This window comes from Ambystoma mexicanum, chromosome 11 (genome assembly GCF_040938575.1).
Source record: "Ambystoma mexicanum isolate Mex_15411 chromosome 11, UKY_AmexF1_1, whole genome shotgun sequence".
NCBI classification, from domain to species: Eukaryota; Metazoa; Chordata; class Amphibia; order Caudata; family Ambystomatidae; genus Ambystoma; species Ambystoma mexicanum.
Genome location: NC_090934.1, coordinates 1,381,660,910 through 1,381,677,774, shown reverse-complemented (window position 1 = coordinate 1,381,677,774; position 16,865 = coordinate 1,381,660,910). Strand labels below are relative to the sequence as shown.

The 16,865-nt window shown below is 41.2% G+C and overlaps 1 protein-coding gene across 2 annotated transcripts in view; it reads right to left on the bottom strand.

The window, feature by feature from the left end:
• PDE8A (phosphodiesterase 8A) overlaps window positions 1–16,865 on the bottom strand; it is a 1,868,130-nt gene that overhangs the window by 243,989 nt on the left and 1,607,276 nt on the right. For both annotated transcript variants that reach the window (XM_069624978.1, XM_069624977.1), the window contains exons 15-16: window positions 9,097–9,145; window positions 8,872–9,007 (exon numbers count right to left, since the gene is read on the bottom strand). In XM_069624978.1, coding sequence (XP_069481079.1) covers window positions 8,872–9,007; window positions 9,097–9,145 — 185 coding nt within the window. The remainder of the gene's footprint in view (window positions 1–8,871; window positions 9,008–9,096; window positions 9,146–16,865) is intronic.

The following is a 16,865-nucleotide window of genomic DNA, read 5'->3' as shown; positions in this document are numbered from 1 at the left end:
TACCATGTGCACTGACTTTGAACTGTGGAAATATTCCATGAATCGGGCCCTTGGTGTGTTGCAGTGTTTGTTCAATGTCACACTCACTATTGTGAAGCTTTAGCTGACACTTTTGCCATGCTCGCTCCTTTTCAATAGCTCAGTAGTTAAGGGTTTGTACAGGAGGTGGGCCTGACAGTGCACATGTTTTGTTTCCCTTTAAAAAAAACAGACCAGAAAAGTAAAATGACAATGGCAAACCAGAAAAATACACTTTACTATTTGTTTTTAAACAATTTTCTAATGCAATGGCTTCCTGCTTCACGGCACACAACAAAGATTCTGTCTTTTAAACCAATTTCTTAAAATAGTTTTGTATACAATGGTGTAGAAGTCTGCAACTTTTGGTGCTCCAGATATTTTAAACCATACCTCCCATATGCCCTAGCTATGTCTGTCAATGCAGAGTGGAATTGGGATTTGTAGTTCAAAACATCTGTAGATGCAAAAGTTGAAGACTCCTGTAACAGCTGCAGCAACAAACATGCTGTACATCACAAAGCTGTCTGTCTGAGGTCTTCCATGCACGCTGTTTGTTCAGAGCTTAGAGCCAGTGCTTTGTCTCACTACAGCATCAGTGCCTTTGGACTCTTTTAGTTGAAATGAGCCCTGAGCCCGAGGGATGTGGGGGCCGGCAACTGTACCATGTTGCCAGCCAGCCATGTCATAACACAACAATATATTTCTCTCTGTATTCTCTCATTTTGTTGTCGGCTTTAAAAGTGTGCTGTGCAGCGGTCGTTTTACAAGCTGCATTTGCTGCTGGCACTTTTACGCTGTCACTTCCCTTTGGGTATACATAAGTGTTATCACCTCATTGCCTTTTCACACTGCCATACTTAAAAAAAAATATTTGGTAATTGATGTGTCAAAGGTATGGGCGGCATCAGGGCCTTTCCTCTCTTTCGGTGGAAAGTGGACTCGAAGCTCAGTGAGGCCTTCAGCAACTGCCCCACGTTGCAAGTCAGCAGTCTACTAAAACAACAATATATTTCTCTCTATATTACTTTTGTTCTGGGGCTTTCAATGTGTGGTTTGCAGCGCTCGCTTTAAACGCTACATTTGTCCATGTGGCCGTCACTTACCTTGGGGTATACAGATTTGTTATCACCTCATTGTATGTTTCGACAAGGAAAATATGTCTTAATGAGGACGAAGCTGGTTGCAGTGCTCACAGCTGACACATTTGGTACATTTCTTTCTCATGTTGGGTCTTGTTGGGTTATTTTTGAATCTGGATGCAGAAATCTTGCATAGTTTCACAGAACGTTCTACTGGAGGTGCTTTACAAGCACACAAGACTTGTACTTTGAGTGTGTTGTGCAGAAATTATAGTTTTGGATGCAAAGGTGTTGGATGTGATTGGTGGATGCGTGTGTCACTATTTAACAGTACCCAATGAGGGAGTGCTGGAAAAAGAGTAGTGGAAAGGGAAGAAGCACTGCCCCGGTTTTAATAGGGTGTGGTCCTCGCAGTAGTTGGGGAAACGCACGTGCCACAACCTGTACTTCTCAGCATGCCTGTTATGAAAATGCGGCTGTGGGGACTATCCAATCAGGTGTTGAGGGTGTGCTTCACAGGAAGGGTTGGTAATACTTTTTTTCATTGCTCTGTGTGGTGAGGATGGCAGAAATGGACAGACGCACAGTGAAGATTTGCACAGGTATGCTGTGGAAAGAGGCTTTGATGGCAATTTCTCTTTCGATGGAGTGGAGGCTTTGTGGTGCAGTGTTCGTGAGTGCAGTTTCAGCGCTGTGGTTGCACTTTGCAGAAATGTGGCCACTGTCGCTACTGTTCTCATTGTCGTGGTGCACTATGGCACGCTGCACTTGGGTTACCTGACTTGTGCACATTTGCTGTGTCAACTGAAGGTGCTGAAACAGTGAAGCAGATTTTTCCCACTGCCAAGGTGCTTTTCTCATCCATACCACCAAGAAGTCTATGGGATTATCCGAATGTAATTTGTCCGCAGCCAGAGGTCAGAAGATGTCTAATAAACAGAAGCATGTTTGAATTTCTGTGCACTGCTGGGATGTTTAACTGTGACAATGATATCCTTAATTTTCGTCTGGATTGTACATCTGGAGCAAATCCTTACTTCCTTAACTAGGCAAACCTGTGCATAACTGTACTAGCCATCATTCCTCTGCTGATACAGTCAGCCGAGTCGGGACCAGTCTGGAGGAATTCACACATAGCATCTTTTCCATCCTCGACTATGTTCAAAAACCTGTCTCGTTCTTCCCCTTCAGGGATATGGTCAGCTGCCATGGATATACAGTCCCAAAGGGTATGAGTGAACCTAGTCAATGTGCACGTGGCATTTGCTGATTTAGGGCCATACTTCCAGACGAAAAAACCTTCTTTGCTAGAGCATCTTAACGTTTATAATCCCAATCAGGAGGGATAGTAGGGTAGGCATTTTGTCTTGTGGTTGATAAGTAATAAGGAACACTGCTGGCTATCCTGTATTTAGTAGTCAGTTTTTGTTGACGTCCGGATTCAATTCAGGCGCCTCCCAATTGGTACGTATGCGCTTTTGTAAAGCTGCATGAAATTGAATAATTGGGTCTTCCTGAGGTCCCCTGTACAGGATATCCGTCAGGTCATCCTGTTTGAAAACTGGACTTGGTCTTCTCTAACCCATGTACTCAACCACCCTCGACATTAACTGCCTGGCTTTCGATGTCATGGACAGGCAGTCTTCACACTCAGACCAAGGATGAGCAGATCCCAGGCACCACAAGCATATTCTGTGGGGGTCCGTAACTGACCTCTTCAACCCACAGTCACTGCATATCTTAAACCCTGTATTCAGCGTAGAAGACACCAATGACAAAGCCCTTTTTTATTAAACATTTCTCTCTAAGATTCTCATAAAGGAACCGAAGCATACCTAATCCGAATCTTTAGCGCAGAAAAATTGAACTGAAGCCAACAGATGCTGCACGCACTATATATACCTTCGGTAACGTCGACATCGAGATGGAGACCTCCGAGGGACATCGAGATGACCGGCATCGACGCACAGCACTGCTCTCTGCTGGATAAAATGTCCGAAGCAGCTAAGCTGGATATTGAAAATATCATAAGATAAGGAATACATGGGACAACACAATCCATTCGAAAAATATATTATCTCGACTTGTTGGATTGATTATCCTCCATATATCTACCCAGCCTAAGCGTTTCATCATTTCTCTGAAGGCCATCTGTTCACATTCTCCTTACTCCCTGAGACCAAGGACCTATCTTATAAGTCATCAATTTCTTTGTTCCAGTCAGTCCCGATTATGAGATGGCCAGCCTCTATGGAAAGCCATCTCTCCATGTCTGTGAAGATGGGACCCTTGAGGATGACTGTGACCATATATAAAGATAAAGGTAACATTCTGCGAACCCGGCAGCCCAAATCAACGAGGGGCTAGTACATAGCGTTCCACAAATCTAACTTCCACATGAGATGCAAACATATCATTTTTTCCATTATTTATGACTCTTTATACTTTAAATGGTTCCATGTCATTTCATCGCCTGCCTTTTCACCCCCAGGCTTTTTAACGTGCACATTCCATCGAAGGTGCTCATGTTTTTTTTATTTTGGGGGGGGGGAACCTCCCAAACCCCCCTCCCACACTTATTATTTGCCATTGCCCACCCACCGAAACCCTTATCTGCCCTTTCCCATCCCCCCGAAAAAATTCGATAAGCACATTCGATAGAATGTGCACTTTGAAAAGGCTAGGGATGAAAAGGCAGGCAATGAAAGGACGCTGTACCCTTTAAATATCATATTGATGAGTCCTAATGTTGATTTATAGATTGTCCTAAATGCACAGAATTAGATTCACATAGGTATTCGGCATCAGTTGGGCTGAGGAGCCAAAAGTAGCTCCTGGTAGCTGCTGGTGTAAAGCTAACCAGGCTCTTCTAGGCTACAGGCTGGAGCTAAATAGCTCTCAGCTCCCCTCAATTTCGAACCCTGCAGATACCGCCACCCATTGAGAGGAGTTTCTTTCAGGAGAACCACCTCAGCTTGCTGTTTACGAAGATAAGTCTTCATCCGCTTTACATGGTTTCTCACCCCATTAACATTAAAAGTAAGTATTTTCAAGATGGAATTAGCCATAATAGGTAGAATATGGCTCATAATAATACTCCAGTTCAGCTTTCCCTTTGCAATGATAGTAGCCCTCCCTCTAATCCGTAGACCCATGACTCGCAGATCAAAAGGCCAGACCCCAATTTCCATGGTCATACCATTCAGTAGAACATTTCAACTATGTACCCTTTGAAACACCTTACTTCCATACTTTCTTAATAGAAATCACCCAATCATACATAACTTTTTTTAAAGAAACATTTATAAATTGATAAACCATGTCTCATCAACGTACAATCGAGCTGTCAACAGTTACAGTGAGAAACAAATCATGTTCCCCTTGACAATGCCTAAAACCATTAAAAAAATGATATTCTCCTCCACCCTCACCCTTTTTCCTCCCTGCCCACCTCCTCATTTCAGGTGTCACAGCCTCCAGCGTCTTTCCACTTTTACCATATCGCTGCATCTCCCCTTTCTGTTGTCCACCCTCCCCAGCTTAGAAATTCCAGTGCAAATTACTACCCTTCATGCAACATCCCTTCTTGTTCCTCTCAATCTGTATCACTTCTATTTACTGTGGTTTTAAGTCTGGAGATGAAGTAAGTTTGTTCAGTACTTGACCCCAATCCATCTCCACCCCCTCTTACATCTGCGGGACCCTCTGCACAGTGTGGGCAGATGTGTGATATAGAAGCATTCATTGCATGCAGCTTTGCCAGGGTCATATACGCCCTGCTTAAAAAGTTGAATTGGATTAACTGAAATCTAGCATTTTTTCTCAAAACCTTCTTTACTTGCTCCCATATCCTAGTCCACTCTTCCTCTGAGATCTGAAAGACCACATCTCTTTCCATTGTGCCTTATTACTAAGTTCTTCTGTACTCTTGCTACCTGTAAGGCGCTATATAATCGTGAAACTCTCACTTTTCCCTCTCCTACTGTCAATACCTCCTGCATCACTAGGCTGCCCTCTGGTTCCTCTGGAATAACTTTCCATATGTATGCTAGTCTCTTAACCACTTCGCATATAATAGAAAATTGAGGCCCCATGTACTGATCCCCATTTGTCAATTTACCTTCTGCAAAATAAGTCTCCCAGCTCCCTACAATTCTGTTCACCAAGCAAAGCCAGCCCTATCCCTCTCATTCCTGTATCAATGACTGTATTGAACCCTCATGGTAAGTCTGCACTATACAAACCCTTTACCTTAAATTTGGTTAACAGGTTCAATACATTTGTGTTAACCTTCGTTCCCATGGAGTTCCATAATAACGATTCCGCTCTGATATCTTGGGATGTTGCCCAACAGTCAAGAGATTTCGCCCTTCACGGAATCATCCCAGTCCGCTACCGCCTATAGTTATGCTGTCATGAAATATAATTCAAAGTCAGGTTAATGTAACCCTCCTTCCTGCTACGACTGCCTCAAAGTCGCTATGTCTTCTTGGCGCCTCTCTGCATTCCACAATAATTCTCATCTAACATTTTGAAAAATACTTTCTTTATCACATAGGGGATGTTTGTAAAAAATATAGCAGCCTTGGGAGGATCACCATTTTATACAGTGCTACTCTCCCCATAAGCAATAGGGGTAGCGTCTTCCAGTAGTGAACCGCCTCCCCTATTTCCGACAATGCCCGTCCTGTATTATATACAAAAGTTTTGTTAGTGCATGAAAAACCTGATTGCATGTATTTAAAGGACTCAGATTCCCATTTCACTCCCCTAGTTTGGAAAGGTTAGTCCTGTCGTGATTTTGAAGGCCAGCTAAGGGGAATAAAAGAGATTTGTCTCTATTAATGTGAAAGCCTGATCATTTTTTTAAGTTGCCCAAAACTTCTAGAATGATCAGAATATTTTTCAGCGGGTTACTCACATACAGTAAAACATCACCTGCATATAAGGAGATATTGTGCATTATTTCCCCTGTCTGTATGCCTGTCTTCCGGATGTCTGCTTGAAAGTATCTGGCCAATGGTTCCAGCGACATGGAGAACAATATGAGTGACACAGGGCAACCCTGCATTGTCCCTCTTTGATGGCACCCAATTTCTAGTTTTCACCCGCGCCATAGGGCCGTTATAGAGCAACCTTAACCATCTTAATATTTTTGCCCCTAAACCAAAGGCTTACAACACTCTAAAGAGCCACCAACATTCCAAGGAGTCAAAGTTTTCGCCGCATCGAGTGAGGCAAGCGCCAGATCATCCGGATGTCATGCTCTTCCCTCAAAATCAGCTTTTTCTCCCTCAAAAATTGCACAACATTATCGTGGATGGTGTGTCGCAGAAAACTAACTTTGAGGTCTCTATTTTGTTTCTTCCAGGGTCGTGTCTCGGGCAGAGGGAGCAGTGTGTTCCATCTGGAATCTGTAAAGTAAAATTCAAGAGTTTAATGATTAGCTGTTTTATATTGTTTGCTTCAGAGCCCTCAGGGAACTTTCAATGCAACAGTTACTGTGCTGTTCTCTCTATTCAAAGTTGACCATTCGATCTTTGACCTGCTGAAATGACTTGAGAACCTCTGGAGGACCAGATTCTTTGCCGGCATAACCTGTCCTCCAAATCAGATACCCGCTGCTCCAACTCTTCTAAACAACTCTGAATTACATCTATATCTGATCTGGTCTCTTGTCCTGCCTTGCTTAATAGACAATATAATGTGACAGTAGCAGGGTGTAAATAGTAGCCGGTCAGGGATGAGAACTCACTTCACTAGACCTATCTGACATCTCATCTTCAGGGACCTCTGAGCCTAGTTGTCCTTTACACTGTCTATTGGTTCTTCCCATTGCCATTGTAGTCTTTCAGGTACGTTAGCTAGGAGCATAAGGCACAGTACTGTAAAGTACTTGCCAACTTTTAATGAGGCAAAAGTTGTGGTAATGATTCAATCAGAATTTTCTTCTCTGATGAATAATCCTGATGAACCGTAGCGCCACGCCTGTCCTGACCAGTTATTTGAAATGTGGCTTATGACCGCCTCCTCCCAGGTCCCAAGACAAAGCGCAGGCACCCCAGAGTTCCTTCCGACTTAAGACCTGGAAGTCTTTTTGCCGTTTAAACTAATCTTGTAGGACTCTCCTAAATGCACTTCTATAGTAGGTAGCACTACAGGAGGTCACTTTGTCCCAGAACACTCTCCACAGGGTCCCCACACTTCAAGGTCCTCCACTGTAATTAGTGGGACAGGCTTTCCAGCCCTATTGATGTGATAATCATATTTTCTTTAGTTCTGAATTGGTATTGTTCGTGTAAAAGTAGTAATCAAATGATACACAAGGAAGTCAAAATATGTTAGCAAGCCCCTAACAAGCTAAAAACAAGCACTGAAGGGCCGTCAGGCCTTCCAGACCTTCACACAAGAGGCTGCATGTAAGATAGCCTCCGACTTTCGTGGCCCACCCAAAGGTTATTCGATGAGTGCTGCCACTCAGTCACCATCTCAAGCTCATCCTCATCTCTCCCTCAAGCTAAAGTCCTGTCCAGCTATTCACCTCTGCCCTCCTTGAAAGCCATCCAGAGCTCAATACTCACGATAGGCAAATGTCCTCACACCCTGCAGCATGCCAGCTCATCCTTGCTGCTGAACGAGAACCAGTCTGATTGAGTAGGGGTCCTCAGGCCTCCTGACTGAGAGGCTGCCATCCACAGTCAGGCCCGGGCGATGAAGAGAAAACAGTCAGTCTCTTGAGAAACACCAAGCAAAAAATCCCCTTAGCCTCGTCCGAAGAGCCCAGTCAAGCAATGGACCGGCTTCTGTTTGGAAAGTGTGTCCTCTGCAGCACAACACTGTTCCTCTCTTCCGCCAGCAGGGACCGTCTACGAAGGAAGAGTACCACTGATGTGGGCTCGTTCCAGGAAGATCCAATGGAGCACAGATTCTATTGACAGAGCCAGCCCAGGGGTAGTCCAACGCCTTTAAGGTGTGTGAGCTCTCCACAATCCTGCTAGCCAGGATCGAAACCACCCCGTCGCCCTCTGCTGAGCACAATTTACTTGATACAATTCCTTTCCATGGCATCCAGGGAGCAAAGATGCTCCCTGGCTTCATCCACCAGTTTCCTCACCTGGTTGCGTCTAGATTCCCAGGGAACAAATTGCCATCTTCCTCCTTCCCGTTGTTAGCTTCCTGCTCCCTTGTGTGTCTGCTTACCCTACTGTGTCCTTACCCCTGTGACTTTTAAAGTTCTCTGTTGATTCGCGAAGCAAGAAATACCCTATTAATAATAATAATGATGCTGCCAAAAAGGCTCAGCCACGCAGTGATCCGGCTCAATTTGAAGAATGAAGGAATCACCTTGCTGAAGCTCAGATACCAGGCTACGATCTTGGTTGTGGCTCAACAGCATCCCATGGAGACATTTCTATATCGGGAATATGCAGGAGAAGTAGCAATGCCAAAATACCTTTCAAAGAGAGCAAATCTATGGTAAAAGCTAGAGAAACAGAGCTGATGTAAACATTATTTTGACATGAATTTAGGAGCTATAAAGGCTTATATATGCAAGAGTAGAAGGTGTCTCATTTACCTAGATAGTTTATTACTTACAGAAGCAATTAATTGGATCAACAGAAGACTAACTCATGATTTGCCAGATAATACCGATTACAGTAATTATCAATATTTAAAACTAAGTATGCATTGTAAACGTGTAAATGATAAAATGGTAACAAGCGTTCATAAAAAGAGGTTAATTAACTGTCAATTTATTTAGCAAACTAACCTTTTATGTGTGGCAGACTCCAGTTCAAATATGTTGAAGTCCCACTGTTCTTCATTTTCCATTACTTGTGCTATCCTTGGTGGGATATCAGTGAGAGAAATCGCAGAAATAAAATGGCTTGGCATAGGGTGGACATCTTAAAAAATATTTATGAAAAAGTTTCAATCACTTTACATTCAGCAAATAGCTTGAATATTTAAATTTGTCTGCAAAAGGTAAACTTACATTTAGATGAAAATAGGTATTCATTCCCTGATAATCTTCGTAAACCATCCTGTGAAAAATATACACAACATTGTTTTGAATCTTTTATATTTGTTTAAACTATTCTTAAGTTGGTGTATAAGGTCAACATATATTTTAGGAAAAAGGATACTGGTAAACTATTATATAAGATCATTATTGGCAGAAGCTTCAAAACAATTGCTTCTACTTTTGTCTGTGTATCATAATTCATAATTTCAATGCTGTCATATCAATTCCTGAAGAACATAGCATTCACTTAAAAAGTGCAATCAAATTACCTCATTTTTGATTCCGGTAGCCCTAATCCTTCTCACGCTTCTTTACAGAACATTTTAATTGAAATTGCTAGGTAAAAGGTGTCAGGGCTTTTAGAATATTGAAGGGGGACAACAGCCCATAGCTAATTGTGGTGTAATTGGCATTAGGATTGACAAGGAAAGAAAACAATTGCAGAATTGATAACAGTGAAAAATGCAGTGGACAATCTGTCTACCAAACAAATGGTTTTGATTACCAATGGTTAAGAAATCAAGTCTACATCCTGCAATAATTATTCACTCTGGGCTTGGTGCAGTACCTCCAACATGTAGATCCATATTAAGTCCATGTATTTTATAGACTGAATGTTTTATCTTAAACACATCTGAATGTAAAAAGATGGCAGTAACAGTTGATCACTAGTGTATTCTTATATATAATTATTGTATTTTGTATTTGTGTGTATGACATCATCATTAGAGGGCACTTGAAGGGAGTGGCAGGTTCCAAAATGTTGTGCATTAAAATGCTTCACTCAGAATATTACTAGAAACCTTATTATAATGAACTTCAAAGGATACACAGAATTAATAGTCATGCACAGGGTCTTAATGAGGATTTTGATTGGACATTTGCAATGGTTGGTTAGTTAATCAACATCATTTATTTACATCAATACATCAGTTTGAATCCAGCTTTTTGATTGCCATTAAAATATATAATGCTCATTGTTGACACTGAGCTCTGAAATCAGAACATTACTAGATATTTTATGTATAAGGCAGTTTAATGGCTATACAGAATTAACAGTCATCTATAGAGTCCTAATGATGATTTCTGATGGTTGATTAGCCAACATAATTTATTTACATTAACACTTCAGTCTTAGACCATCTTTTAGATTGGCATTTAAATATAATGCTCATTCAAATAGTTTAAACATACTGTATTTTTTCAATGTTCCATATGGCTAACTGCTACTCTTTAATCTAAGACTACAGACACCGGACATTAACAATCCGAATTCTTTTTTTTTTTTAATAATCTTTATTGAGATTATAAGAGGTTAAGAACAATAAATAGTAATAACAATGCAGACAATAATGAAAGGAAGTGATAATCAAAATATAAACGAAGGCAACAAGGTGAAACAGTCAATTAACTGATAGCCAAATGAGTGAAGGCATGAAATTAATTAGTGAGGAAATTCATATGCACCAAAATCTGCAAGCAAAAATGAATTTATGAGCAGAAGACTTACGGGGGAACGAACATGGGGACAAACAAGAGACAAACAAACAGTGGGAAGGAGGAAGGGGAAGAGACGTACAACAATATAATGCTTGGAAACATTAATTCATAACATTGACAAAATCTGATGATCAAATATAAAGGAACAGAAAAAGCATTGAGCATTGTAGCAGATAAAATATAAATAAAATATAAACAGCTCAGGAACCATGAGATAACTTACTAAAGTAGTCTAGAAAACGAATGAAATGAGCCCATTTGGCATTATACTTGGGTATAGCATCAAGGTATGTAGCCATACAAAGTTCAATTCTTTGCACATGGCAGATGGTGTTCCACCAAGCTTTAATGGATATATTTTGCGAGTATTTCCAATTGGTAGTGATAAGCCTAAGAGCGAGAGCAATTAAATCATACAGCTTGGCAGCAACATTCATAAATGATAATGGGACATTAACAATAAAGATTAGCTTAAGACATCTCCATACCTCTTGCCAGAACTTAAATACAAATGGACAGTCAAAAAACATATGTTTGTAGGTAGCAGGGGCACCACCATACGACCAACATTTACTATCCCCACCGGCCTTAGATTTGGATAATTTCAGAGGAGTAATGAAGGTTCTGTGAATGTTGTGTAATGTTGGCGGAAGCAGAGATGCCTCTGATTCTATTATACAGAAGAGACCAGATATGATCACTGAGGACACACTCAAGGTCATATTCCCATTTTGAGCGCACAAGCTAATCAGTGTCTAGAGTTGTAAAATGTGGAAGCTCTAATATCAGAAGCCATAGTCAAAAGCAAAAGTCTGGGGGCATCAGGTGTGAGGATGTTATAGAAACGCTGGAGTGCATCTAAGCATGTGTTTACCAAATTATTATAAAAGTTGAAGTCTGAGATACGGATGGAAAATACATCTCTAAGCTGTTGGAAAGAAAGAAGGGAGGGACGGACAGACGATGAATACATCCGATGCCTTCATTTAACCAGGATTTGCGATATAGAGCTCTATCATTAATGGTAACAGATTTGTTGTGCCATAGAAACGGAGAAAGGTCCTTAGATAGGGTTTTGCTGTGGTAGAAGAGAAATTGTCATAAGCAGAGATAGAGGATTTAATGGGGTCCGGAAAAAGCTGCCGAGAAGTGGCTAAAAACATAGGTAAGGTCAGAAATGTCACATGGATGTGCCAATTGTTTTTCTAACTCACACCAGGCGGGAGTGTCTGAGGACTCTGGAGGGGCAAACTAGCAGCGGGATTGTTTGAGAAAAAATGCAGAATGATATAGCTTAAAGTCTGGGTACCCACTTCCCCTTATCACATGAGGCTTTTAACTTGGTGACAGCGATTCTCTTACACTTCCCTGATCCCCATAAGAAATTGAGGAGGATTGAATTAACAGTCTTGAAAAATGAGTGGGGTAGAGCAGCTGAGAGTAATTGCAAGTGACATAAAACAATGGGGGACATCATCATTTTAATGGTGGCGAAACGATCCCACCAGGATAAGTAGAGAGGTGACCACATCGAAGTTAAATCTTTAAGTCTATTGACCAATGACTGCTTGTTGAGCTTAACGGTATCACTTACTGAGGAAGCTAAACGAAGACCTAAGTATTTAATTTAGTCACTACACCATTTAAACCCAAACGCATCTAAATCATGTTTGACAAAGAAAGAGTTAAGAGGCAATATCTCAGATTTTTGCTTGTTAAGCTTATAGCCAGAAACTAAGGAAAACTGGTGAAGCCTATTCAACAGTTGAGGGATCCTAGGAATATTCCTATCAGATCTTATAAGTTCCAACAAAGGCTCTACAGAGAGAATGTAAAGAAAGTGAGACAAGTGGGCTGTCCCTTATCTGCCTAGTTCCTCTTTGAAAAGGAAAGAAGGATGAGGATTGGCCATTTATACAAACAGACTATTCTATTGAATAAAGAAGTTTAATAAGGGAGATGAAGTTTTTGCCACAGTCGTGCCAAGGGAGAGATTGAAACATGAAATTTCAGTTGACCCCATCAAAGGCTTTCTCAGCATCAAGTGCAATTGCTCCATAGACCTGTTTATCTTTTTTATCATTTGAAACAACATGTAGAGCGTCAGTAGTAATCTTGCATTTACAGATATGTTCTTGCCCTTGACATAGCCAACTTGATCGGGTTTAACCAGAGCAGGTAGAGAAGATTCAATTCTGTTAGCAAGAACCTTAGCAAAGATCTTGCTTTCAACGCTGATGAGGGAGATTTGTCTATAATTAGTGGGAAGAGCAGGGAAGAGCAGGGTCTTTATCAGCTTTGGGGAATAGGAGTAAAGCCTCAGAGAAGGAGCCAGAAGAGGATTTCTGGGAGGCAAAATAGGAGTAGAACAATTTGAGTCTAGGGGTGAGGGAGCAGGCAAAATTATAAAAAACTCAATAAAAAAAACATCCTTGCCAGGGGCCTTTCCTTCACCCATCCCCTTAATGGCACGAGGGATTTCATGAAGCGTAATACCACCTTCCAAATTAGTAAGATCTGTCTGGGGATATGAAAGTCTGTTGATATTACTAAGAAAGGAGTAAATACTAGCAGGAGAGGCTGTGGTTTCAGGAGTCTATAGGTCGGAATAGAATTGCTTAAAACAACTTAAAATGTCATCAGGATGTATAAGGGTGGTGCCAGATTTGTCTTTAATGTGTGGGAAATATATTTTTTCCTTCTTGGTCTTAAGGTATCAGCCAAGCAATTTGCCAGCTTTGTAGGAGGTCTGGTAAATATTGGTTTTATATTTTAATTGAGCCCCAGAAGCCATCTCAGTAAGCTCATTATTAATTTGAAAACGTAAGGCCAGGACTGAGTGGAGATTTGTATCAGAGGATGTCCGCTAGAACTATTTTTCAGCATTGAAAAGTTGAAGGTATAAATCATCAAGATGTTTTTTATGCAGTTTCTTTTTCCTGCGATAGTAAGCAATAATATGACCCCTGAGACCAGCTGTAAAGGCATCCCAGTTAGTGACCACCGAGGTGTCACAATCAAGATTTTCAGCAAAGTACTGTTGTTGGATTGATTGATGGGACCGGATAAACTCATCAATAATGATACCAGTAAGAGATATAGATGAAAAGATATAATCCAGGCGTGAGAATGTTTCATGGGGAGGCGAGTGAAAGGTATATTCAAACTGAGTCGGAAGAGAGCGTCTCCATGCATCAATAAGGCTGGTTTTAGTAAGACAACGCGGAAAAGGTTTATGGGTCTTGGAGCTTTTGAACATACACTTAGATTTCCTATCTAACAAGGGATCCAGTATCGTTGACATCGCCACACATGATAACATTAGTGAGACCGGAGTTGAGAACAATTTGCTTCATGGACACCCAAAAACCTAGGTCAGGTAGGGTAGAACCATAGATGTGCATTATGGAAACATAATCCGACCCAATAACAAGTTTGACCCATGCCCAACGTCCATTAGTGTCCGCATCTTGGCCCAACATTTTAAATTACAGTTTTTTGTTGAGCAGTATAGCAACCCCATTTTTCTTACCCACTACAGGACTAGCAATAACATCTTTGACCACAAAGGATTTGAGTTTCATGGCTTCTGCCATTGAGAGGCGTGTTTCCTGTAAACAGGCCACTGATAGCTTAAGTTTATTGAGGTGGGATAAAATCTTGTGATGTTTAATTGGAATATGACATCCCTTGATGTTCCAAGTTACGCATTTAAAGACCATAGCAGCAGATCAACAAAGGTAAGAACAACATATGGACCAGTAAGTAACAAAGAATATGAGCAAACCATAGTAATATGTGCAATGCTTCAACAACCTGAATCAATGACGTATAATCAAAAAATTAACAGCCCTCAAACAGGGGACAAACAAAAAAGGAAGACACAAGGGATTAGAGGGATAGGGAGGGGAAGCCTGACCAAAGACTGCATACATTGAAAAAGAAAATGAGGAAAAAACCACTAAACCAAGCAAAAAGATGTATCTAAATAGACAAGACTAAAGATGATCAGGCTGGTACGTGGGGAAAACACCTACAGGGCCGTCAAAAAGAAAAAGATGACCCACAGCAGGAGAAGGATGCCACAACTGCGCCTGACCCACCAATCTTATAGCCCAAAAATGTGTGACAGCAATACAAGGAACAAAAGAAAGTGAACAAACTGCTATATGCAAAAAGAGCATGTTCAGGAAGAGGAGGAGGAATTCAAGTGTAGCAACGTGTCCATGCCTTTGATTTTGATGGAGCGAATAAAGGACTTCAGGTCAGCAGGGTCATCAAAAATAGCAGTTTGTCCCTCATGATTAACTTTGAAGGAGCAGGGATGGTATAAACCATATCTCACCTTAAACTGTTTCAAAGCTAGACGGAAAAACAAGAATTATTTCCTGTGTGGAGCTGTAATCTTCGCCACATCTTGTGAAATGTGAAGTTTGCTTCCATAACAACTGAGGGAATTCTCCTTGATCTTTGAGATTATAAATTGAAGCTGAGTATATTCCATTAAGTAGAATTTGAGCGTACGTGGAGGGTGGTGAGAGGATATAGGATTTCTAACGGGGGCAATGCGATGGGCGCGCTGAATGTTAAATGATAAATCTAGTGGTAGGTGAAGCAGGGCCGGCAGCATCATCTGTAGAAACGCAATGGGGTCAGACCATTCACATCCCTCTGGCAAGCCAGAGACATGTGGATTATTGCGCCTGCTCCTGTTTTCCAACTCCTTGTTATGTTTCTGGAGATCCTTAACCGTTTTTTCTAGAAGCACAATCCTTGGAGAAACATCCTCAGCAAAGTCAACCCTTTTCTCCATTTCTCCATTTCGTCCATTCTATCTTCAAACCCCTTCCATCTGTCATCCAGTTGCTGTAATTTCTGATGAGTACTTTCAATGAAAAGCTTTAATGCTCTGATTTCCTGTAAAATAGCTTCAATGGCAGGGTCAACAGGGGAGAGCAGTGGCGGTGAGTCACTTTTTGGCCATTTAAGATTAGGCGAGGAAGGGGTTGATTCCTTATTGATAGTCAGCGTTTCTTGATTGCCCTTACCAGTGGCCATAGTAGCAAATAGAACAAGGTAGGTATCCAAAGTAGAGAAAAAGGGGCGCCAAAAATGTACAGGGCAACATTGAGTTTCAAGAGTATCCGGAAGTAGGAGTAAAAATGACCACAAGTTGCAAAACTGAAGACAGCTTAGTCAGAATAATGGGGCTCAATGGGAATGGGGAATGGGGAATGGTTTTCTGAATGGGGATTTACCGGGTCCTCCAAGGTTGGAATGACCTGGTAAATCCCCATTCAGTGACACCGAACCCAGACCCGGGTTTAGAGGCAGCCATGGTGTTAATAGCGCCATGGCTACCTCCAAACTCGTAATGACCCCCAATGTCAATTCCAAAAGGCCTTTTATCCTTAATCATGGCATTGTATTGCAAAATCAGAACATACATTTCGATCCTAGGGGAAAATATTAGAAATGTACCGATTGCTAGATCCTGAGTGGTCAAAGGGGCAGGCTTGGGTGCCGGTTCTACTACTTTTTAACTGATCCATTGCAGATTTGCAAGTTTTTAGTCAATAGACAATTTACTATACTCCAGCAAAGATTAGTAAAATAAAAATGCACTGTTTATTTACGTGGAAGACTCTGCAATCTTGTTCCTGATCTTTTGCGTCTTAAGAGGCAACTTGCATGAGTAAAAAAGCATGCATTCATGAATCATTTAACCAGAGCAAAAAGAAACAACAGTGTTTAAAAGTAAACACGTAAGTCAACGGTTGGGGAACAACAGAACAAGTACTAGTAATTCTGGTTCTATATTCAACAGATAACGAACCATGGAATCCAATTATTTTAGGATGTTATTCACAGAAATCTTCAGAAGCCAATTTTGATATAACTATCTGTTCCCGGGGTAACATACGCCATTCTAGCATATCTTAAAGGTCAATATCGGTTGGTAATTCACAGGGTCACTTCTGTCCCGCTTCTTAAAGATCAGAATTACCACAAATCGCTTCCAGGAAGGGGGCGTAGGTTCCTGTGACTTATTAATTGTAATTCAAAAGGATAAATGTATTAAATGGAATGAGAGGTATGCGCGGTATAAGAACAGTATCTAAAGTTCCATCGATCACACGGGCCTCTATGATGTGTCTTTGTAGATGCGTAATTGTCATCCTTGTTCCGGTGCACATTCCCTGTGATGGCATAAGATTGCATAGTAGCATAATTACAGC